An 8,242-nucleotide genomic window follows, 5' to 3' on the forward strand; every position below is an offset into this window, starting at 1 on the left:
ACACACCAGGGTCAGCCCCACACACTCGGGTCAGGCTCCCCCCACAGGTCACCCCACCCATCCAGACCAGCCCCACAGCTCACTCGGCGGCTGGGAAGAGGCTGGGGCAAGCCTAACCCCGGACATCTGCACCCCCTGTGGGAGGGAAGCACTTACCCCTCACTGGGGGCACGCAGGGAAAGGGCGAAGCTGGGAACAGGTCTGAGGGGGAATTAGCGTAGGTCGGGGGGAGGAAACCTGAAGGGGGAAAGGTTTGTGAGGGAAACCCTGGGGGGAAGCTGAAGGGCGGGAAACCCAAGGGTAAGAAACCCTGAGGTAACTTTTGTGAGCCGAGACACGCCCAAAGAGGACTGAGCAAGGGAAAACCTGAGGTGACGCCGCCGGTGCCGCGCTGGCCGGAGGCGCGCGGACCCCGAGGGCACGGCGGCGCTGAGGCGGCGGGAGGCGGCCCCGCGCATGCGCGAGCGGCGGCACGCGGTCGCCACAGCGACCGGGGCCGCGCCGGAAGAGAGGCCCCGCCTACCGCGTCACGTGACTGACGCGGGGGCGCGCGCACGTGTTCAACGGGGTGTGCACGAGGGCAGGTGTGCAATGGGGGTGTGCACGAGGACAGGTGTGCAATGGGAAGGGTGCACGAGAACAGGTGTGCAATGAGAGGTGCATGAGGCCAGGTGTGCAAGGAGGGGGTGCACGAGGACAGGTGTGCAGAGGGGTGTGCACCAGGGCACAGACTGTGAGTGTGCACAGGGCCATGAGTGTGCGATGGCAGCGGTGCCCAGCTGTGGCCCCTGCGTGTGCAGGCGAGGGTGAGTGAGCACGTGGGTGTGCAACCTCCTGTGAGCACCACTGCAGTGCCACAGCATGCAGGAGAGCGTGTGAGCACGCAGGTGTGAGCAGACAGGTGTGAGCGCACAGGTGTGAGCACACAGGTGTGAGCACACGGGTGTGAGCACACGGGTGTGAGCACACGGGTGTGACAGGTGTGAGCAGACAGGTGTGACAGGTGTGAGCACACGGGTGTGAGCAGACAGGTGTGACAGGTGTGAGCACATGGGTGTGAGCACACGGACGTGCGGCGCCTCCCGCCGCGGGCGCTGTGAGCAGCAGCCGAGCCCCGCTCCGATGCACGAAGCCTTTATTGCGGGGGAGCGGCCATCCCGGCCGGGGTAAGGCAGGCAGCGGGTGAAAGCCGGGGGGGCCGCGCGGGGTCCCGGCCTATCCCCGCTCGTGCTGCACCCCGGCGGGGGCGGCGGGGGCCCAGGCGGCCTCCCCCGGCCCCGCGCTGGCCCCGCCGCCGGGGTCCCGCTCCTCGTAGCCGGGGTTGCGCCGGCCGGGGCCCAGGCGGCAGAAGCAGCCCCCCGGTGGGCCGGAGTAGTGAGCCAGGAGAGCGGCCACGCTGGAGAACTCGGCGTTGGAGTGCTGCGGTCGGGAGAGAGGGGAGAGGGAGGGGTGAGCCCCCGCGCAGGCTGTGCCCCCCACACACCCCTGCACTGAGTACCCACAAATCCCAGCGTGCCCGAGTGCCAGCACACCCCCACAAGCCCCACATACCCCGGGCTCTGCAGCCGGCACCCACGGCACCCACGGCACCAGGCACAGGTGAGGGCGTGAGTGCAGCACAGCCGTGCATGCCCTGCGTGGGTGCTGGAGCACTGTGTGTGCCAGGTATGCCCAGGTACACCCACAGACCAAAGCACCCTGGCCTGGCACGGGACCACACGCACACCAGGGCACTGGTGCATCACATACCTGGGTGTTAGTGCACCCAGAACTCAGGTGTGTTACACACCCAAGTGTGGATGCACACCCCATGCCCAGGTGTACCTGTGTGCCCCGAGGCACCTGTGGATCGATGTGCCCACCACCCACACCCCTGTGTGCACCCACACCCGCACCCGAGCCCACCTTGGTGCATCCCTGCACCGAGGCACCAGTGCAGCCATGCACAAGCACAGCGAGTGCATTTACAGCGTGCATTAGGTGCATGCACACAGCAGCGCTCCCCTCTCCCGGTGCAGCAGCGAGGCACAAATGCGCTTACAGCCCCAGTGCAGCCATGCGTGGGTGCTCCAAACACACACAGAGTATCAGGTGAACGGTAAATGGCACACCCATGCAGCGAGGCACTCCGCAGCGGTGCAGGGGCGCACAGACCGGACCGCACCGCCTGCCCCCGCTGCAGCCGCACCCGCTGCGCCTCCCCCGGGCAGCCCGCGGGCACCGAGCGCCGCCCCGGGCTCACCTCCACGCAGAAGCGGCCGTGCTGTGTCCGCAGCACACCGTAGCTCACCACGCCGCACGGAGCCCGCACCCACAGGCACCAGCGCTTGGGCAGCCCGGGCTCGGCCCGCAGCAGGAAGGAACCGGGCACGTCCCGCCGCAGCAGCGAGACCCCGGCGGCCCTGCGGGAGTGGCGGCGGTGGGGCAGGGATGGGGATGGGAAAGGGGATAGGGCAGGGCCGGGGATAGGGATGGGGATGGGGCTGGGGCAGGGCCGGGACTGGGGCAGGAGCTGGGGCTGGGGCAGGGCCCAGGGTGGGGCAGGACCCGGGGTGAGGCAGGGGCTGGGAATGGGGTAGGAGCTGGGGCTGGGGCAGAGCTGGGGATGGAGCAGGGCCGGGGATGGGGCAGGACCTGGGGTGGGACAGGAGCCGGGACTGGGGCAGTGCCCAGGGTGGGGCAGGACCCGGGGTGGAGCAGGGCCGTGCGTGCCGAGGATCAGCTGCTCGCACCCGCACGCTCACCTGGCGATGCCGGCGAAGGACCACACGCTCTCGGCGAGGACGCTCTCGTTCTCGGGCAGGAAGGCCAAGCTCCTCGCCCCTTTGCTTTCCCCTCCCGCCGCCGCTGCGGGAGCCCGTTAATCCCCTCTTCGCCCCCGAACACTCGCGGTACCGCGTGTCCCCGTGCCTCAGTTTCCCCCCGGCACTCACCGGCGTCGCGGGGCTGCTGGTGGAGCTGCCCCTCGGCCCCGCAGTCCCGGTAGGCTCCCGAGCGCAGCACTTTGCTCCGGATGGCTTTCTTGCGCACCAGCACCGGCGAGCAGTAGGGGTTCCCCGGGCGCCAGGCTCTGCCCTCCGCCTCCGGCCGCCGGTCCTGGGGGATGGACAGGCTCTGAGAGTGGCCTGGGGGCTCTGGCCGTGGGGAATGTCAGGTAAAACACCACGGGGAAAATGCTGCCCAAAGGATGCGGCACCAAAAAGCTGTGAGAAACACCACCAAAAAAAAATTTTTTTTGTGCAAAGCATCGCGGGGAAAATGCAGCGCAGAAAATGCTGTGCAAAACATGATGTGCAGAAAGAAATTCCATGCAGAGCACCGTGGAACAATGCCATGCAAAAAATCACCATGCTGTGCAAAACCACAGTGCCAAAAGAGCTGTGAAGAGCATTTTTACTGCGAAGACATTTCTGCCACGCCGAAACAGCCGTGCAAACCACTGTGCAAAAAGTGCCATGTAAAAAAAAGTTATGAAAAATAATGCTGTGTAAAAAAAAAAAAAAAGTTCTAGAAAAACATATCATGGAAAGAAAGTGCTGTGCAAAAACGCCAAGGAAAAAATGCGCCGTAAAATCTCCTGCGAAAATCGCTGAGCAAGGAATAGCTGTGCAAAGGGGCCGATGGCAGGAAGGGCCCTCAGGGCAAGCCGGTTTCAGGTAGGCTGAGCAGAGCATCGTGCGGGGCCAGGCCGTGCCACCCTCGGAAGAAAAGGTTGTGCAGAACAGTGCACACACAGCAGTGTGCAAAGAAAGGCTACACAAAGAGGAAATGCAAGGAAACCATGCAAGGCACCAGGTGATGATGTGTGGAGTGACAGCGTGCTGCTCAAAATGCCAGAAAGGGCCACGCAAGAGCTGCCTGGGAGCTGTGCAAACCCCTCTGTGCTAAAGCACCGTACACAGAGTGCTGTGAGAGAAACGGGGCTGTCCTGTGCAGGGCCAGGAGCTGCCCTTGATCATCCTTGTGGGGCCTTTCCAGCCCAGAATGTTTTGGGAAACGCCGTGCGGGGGAAAAGCCCCGCGAGACCCCACGCACAAACGGTGCCAAAGCATTTGAGCAAAGCACCGAGCCAGGAAACACCGTGTGAGAGCCCCGGGTGTGAGAATCCCGGGTGTGAGAGCCCCGGGTGTGAGAATCCCGGGTGTGAGAGCCCCGGGTGTGAGAATCCCGGGTGTGAGAGCCCCGGGTGTGAGAATCTCAGGTATGAGAATCCCGGGTGTGAGAGCCCCGGGTGTGAGCTCCGGGTGTGAGAGTCTCGGGTGTGAGAATTCCAGGTGTGAGCAGCAGCCGGGCAGGGCCGGGCAGGGCAGGGGCACCTACCCCGGTGCCCAGCGGGCCGAGGCCGGGCAGGCGCCGGAAGGACACGAGGGCGTTGACATTTCGTGACACCTCCTCGGGGTTGAGGGGCTCCCGCAGCACCGCCGGCCCCGGGACCTCCCCCTCGGGCGCCTGCTCGTCGGGGTGCGCCAGGAGGTAGCAGAGCTGGAAGGAGCGGCAGAGCAGGAGGTGCAGGGTCTGGACCTGGGGGAGGCGAAAGACGCTGCGTGCAAATAATAAAAAAAAAAACCAAATAATGAAGGTGTTTTGGGCGGGGGGGGGGGTTGGGCCACCACCTCTCCCGGGAGCCCCACGAAGAGGTGGCAGAAGAGGGCGCTGGGGGGGCTGTGGGGGTTGCGGGCCACGAAGGCGAACTGGCGGTCGGGGGGGCTCCAGGTGCTGTAGAGGATGCGGCGCAGTGCGTGTGCCATCAGCAGCGTCTGCGGGACGGGGCGGGGGTCAGGGGCACCCCCGGGACCCCCCAGGGGCACCCCCGCTTGCACACACAAAACAGCTCGAGAGAAAAGCAGCGCTCGGAGAGTACAGCCCCCCTGAACACTGACACCTCCCCAGCATCCCTGACCCCCTCTGCACCTCTGACCCCCCTCCCCAGCACCCGTGACCTTCCAACCCCAGCAACCCTGACTGCTCTTCTCAGACCCTGATCCGCCTCCCCAGCACCCCTGGCCCCCTCACCAGCCCCCCAACACCCCGACCCCTCCCAGCATCCCTGACTCCCATCCCCGGCACCCCCGACCCTCCCAACACCCCCACAACACCCTTGACGCCCCTACTCAGCCCCCCTGAGCCCCAGCACCCCTTGACCCCTCCAGCCCCTACCTCCCCATCAGCTCCGTAGACTTTCAGCCCCTGCAAGCTGAACCTCAGCACCACCGACCTCCTCCGGGGACAGTCCTGTCCGGGGGAGATGTGGCACTGGGGGCTGGGCTGTGCCCCTCTGGGTGCCCCCATTATTTGGGGTCCCCTGTGTTTCCCAGCGAGGGGAACAGTGGTCGATCCCGACCTTCAGCGCCTGCAGCTGCTCCTCCACCCGCCCCGCTCGCTGCTGCAGGTCCAGCTCCTCCACCATGAAGGATCCCACGTACTGGGGGGGCAAAAACCCCACCCGGGTCAGCTACAGCCCCCCACGATGCCCCTCCCCAGGGCAGAGATGATGGTTTGGGGGGTCATGAGGGTGCAACAGCACCCAAATCTGATGTCGGGGTGTCGCCCCCCGCCGTGGGTAAGTCACCTCTGCTGGCTTGGTGACAGAGCGGGCTCGCTGCTGGGGGGCCGCGGGGTCCGGCCCCCGCCCATTCCCCGGCTTCCTCTTCATGGCAGCGGGGAGCGCGGGTGAAGGCCGGGACAGGATGGGGTCAAGCAACTCCGATGCCACATCTGAGTTATCCGGAGCCCTCCAGGGTGATGGGGCTGCAGCAAGCACGGGGAGCCTGGGTCCGGCCCCCGGTCACTGTCCCTGCGAGGAGGGAGGGGACAGACACAACCTGCCCCCACTGTCCCCTGTTTCCAGCCTGCTGAGCCCTGGGGAGGTGCTGCAGGCCCTGCACGGAGCTCCCCAAGTCCTGACGCCAATGCAGATGTCCCCAGGTCCCGGTGCAGGTGTACCCAGGTCCCGGCTCCAGTAAAATGGTCCCAACCCCAGCACAAGGGTTCCAGCCTCCTGATCACACAGGTGATGTGGGGGTCCCCATCTTCTGCTCCTGAGGTCCAGTCCAGGCTGCCATGTCCCCACTCCAAGCAGCATGCAGGCAATCCCCCACGTCCCAACACCGACGGTGATGTGAGGGTCCCCAAATCCCCACCCCAAACGTGATGGATGCAGTGCCCAATTCCATCCCCAAATGAAACCCAGGCAGTCCCTGCTGGTGGATGCAGTGCCCAATTCCATCCCCAAATGAAACCCAGGCAGTCCCTGCATGCCGAACATACACTCTGGACCCCAGGCGAGGTGCATGCAGTCTCACATCCCGAACTCCAGCAAGGTTTTGGGGTCCCCCCACATCCTCCCCCTCCCATCCTCCATCCCATTTCCCGCCGGCCACGCAGCAGCACCGAGACCCCCGGGGCTCTCCAGGGGTGATCCCCAAACACCAGCCACGAGGACAGCAGATTTGGGGGGCGCTTTTCGGTCCAGAGCAGCCATGGAGGAGTGCGCCGGACCCTTCTCCGGCCACCCAAAGTGGGTTTGTGCCGCGCAGCCCCCGGCCGGGCTGGGACCGGGGCCGCCGCCGCCTGCCGCAAAGGCGGGAGGGGGGAGGGAGGGGGTCCGGCTGCCCCGGGCGCATCCCGGCGGTGTCGGGGGGGTCCCTGCGGTGCCATCTCCCCGTCACAAGCGCGGCTTGGCCCCTCTCCTTCCCGGCACAATTTGGGGGTCTCCCCCCTCCCCCAGCCAATCCGCGGACAGGCAGCCCCCAAGCCCCGCCCCCCTTTTCCCACGCTTCATTTCTCAATGGAGCCCCCAGCCCACCGACCACCCTGGGGATCCCCAAGGAGGGATGCTGACCCCCCCTCAAATTTAGGTGATGCGTGACACCAGGCACCAAGCATCCCCTGGGACCCGCATCCCGCTGCACCCCCCCGGCTCACGGGCAGCTCTCGCTTGGATGGCTCCGGAGAAACGCAGGTGAAAAATTCCCGCTGCTCCGGCTCTCGGCCTCCGCCGGTTGTGTTTGCCTCGCCGGTGGCTCCTCCGGCAGCTCCGGCCGCGGCGCAGGGATGCTCGACCCGGGGGTGTCAGGCCCTCGCCGCCAGCCAGGCCCCGGCGAGCCCGAGCCCACGGAGCCCACGCCGGGCACGGGGCAGGCAGCAAACTCTCATTTCCTGCCTCCGATCTGCCCGCGATGAATCACCGCAATTTTCCTCCTCGGTTCTCTCCGTTTCTTGGAAGCGGCGGCGAGCAGGAACGCTCGCTCGGGAATTTGGAAAACGCGGCGGCAACTGATTTTCTCTGCGTCTTTTCCCGTCTCCTCCGGCGTGCCCAGCGGAGCAGCGATTTCTAACCCTGACACGTACACACGTGGCTGCTCGCTCGCCACCCCCTGCCCTGATGCTCAGACCCTCTTCACCCCAATTTCTACATTCCCTGCGGAGTTTTGCCCGCTGCTGCCTGCTTTTGCTGGAATAAAAATGAAGAGGGGTGGCTCTGGTCCCACTGCAGAGCAACCACGTAACCCAGAGCCTCCCTCACACCCTCCACAGGAAGCTGCCCCCAGTGCCAGGGACCAGCTTGGCTCCTGGAATGGGAAAGCAGCAGTTTGGGGAGGAGATGGGGTCTAACCCTCAGCACTGCATCCACAAACCCCTGTCTTGTGCCCCAGCAATCCCGAGGGTGTGAGGAAAAGGGTCTGACCAGCACCATTGAGCCCTTGGGTCACTGCCAGCACCAGCTGCTTCAGGACACCGTGATCAGTGATGGCAGAGCCACCCCATCATCGATAGCGGAGAAAGCGTGGAAAAAAAGGGAAAAAAAGGGACAGATGGGGCTGAAGAAACAACAGAATGGAGCCCAGTCTGGCCAGGAAGCAGAGACTGGGGAAGAGCGAGGGGCAGAACCGGCACAAACCCCCCAGGAGGCGTTTGCTCTGCTGGCAGTGAAGACTTTCCCATTCAATCCCAGGCACTGCTCCTGGACCAATCCTTTGGGTTAAATACAACAAACCCTGTGATTTTTTTTTGCTTTGGTGTGCAGAAATCACTTAATTCAAACCACAGCCAGAGTCTGGCCATGACCAAGGTTTTGGCACAACTCTTAATTCAAGGTGCCCCTGCTTGGATGTGAGAAATCTTTGTCATCCAGAGCAGTGTTTTAACAAATACCCATGGGATTGTTGGTGTGGGGATGCCATTGGGAGGAGGGAGGTTGAAAAATGCCCTGGGTGAAGACTCCTTGTCCCCAAAAATATGT

At 64.6% G+C, this 8,242-nt stretch overlaps 1 protein-coding gene across 3 annotated transcripts; it reads right to left on the reverse strand.

Moving 5' to 3' along the window:
- Window positions 1-1,118: 1,118 nt before the first annotated feature.
- On the reverse strand, window positions 1,119-7,524 carry SH2D5 (SH2 domain containing 5). Of its 3 annotated transcripts, none has more exons than XM_066564182.1 (10): window positions 6,925-7,524; window positions 5,570-5,794; window positions 5,342-5,422; window positions 5,158-5,232; window positions 4,614-4,757; window positions 4,321-4,540; window positions 2,934-3,096; window positions 2,745-2,847; window positions 2,243-2,402; window positions 1,119-1,419 (listed from the first exon to the last, which is right to left on the reverse strand). In XM_066564182.1, the coding sequence occupies exons 2-10, from the start codon at window positions 5,651-5,653 to the stop codon at window positions 1,136-1,138; spliced, it is 1,314 nt and encodes a 437-aa protein (XP_066420279.1). In that variant the 5' UTR covers window positions 5,654-5,794; window positions 6,925-7,524; the 3' UTR covers window positions 1,119-1,135. The 3 variants fall into 3 exon arrangements, with proteins under 3 accessions (XP_066420279.1, XP_066420281.1, XP_066420280.1); XM_066564184.1 differs by having other exon boundaries at window positions 4,321-4,521; window positions 6,925-7,500; XM_066564183.1 differs by lacking the exon at window positions 6,925-7,524 and adding an exon at window positions 6,391-6,677.
- Window positions 7,525-8,242: the final 718 nt, after the last annotated feature.

Source organism: Molothrus aeneus, chromosome 21 (assembly GCF_037042795.1).
Source record: "Molothrus aeneus isolate 106 chromosome 21, BPBGC_Maene_1.0, whole genome shotgun sequence".
Taxonomy (NCBI): domain Eukaryota; kingdom Metazoa; phylum Chordata; class Aves; order Passeriformes; family Icteridae; genus Molothrus; species Molothrus aeneus.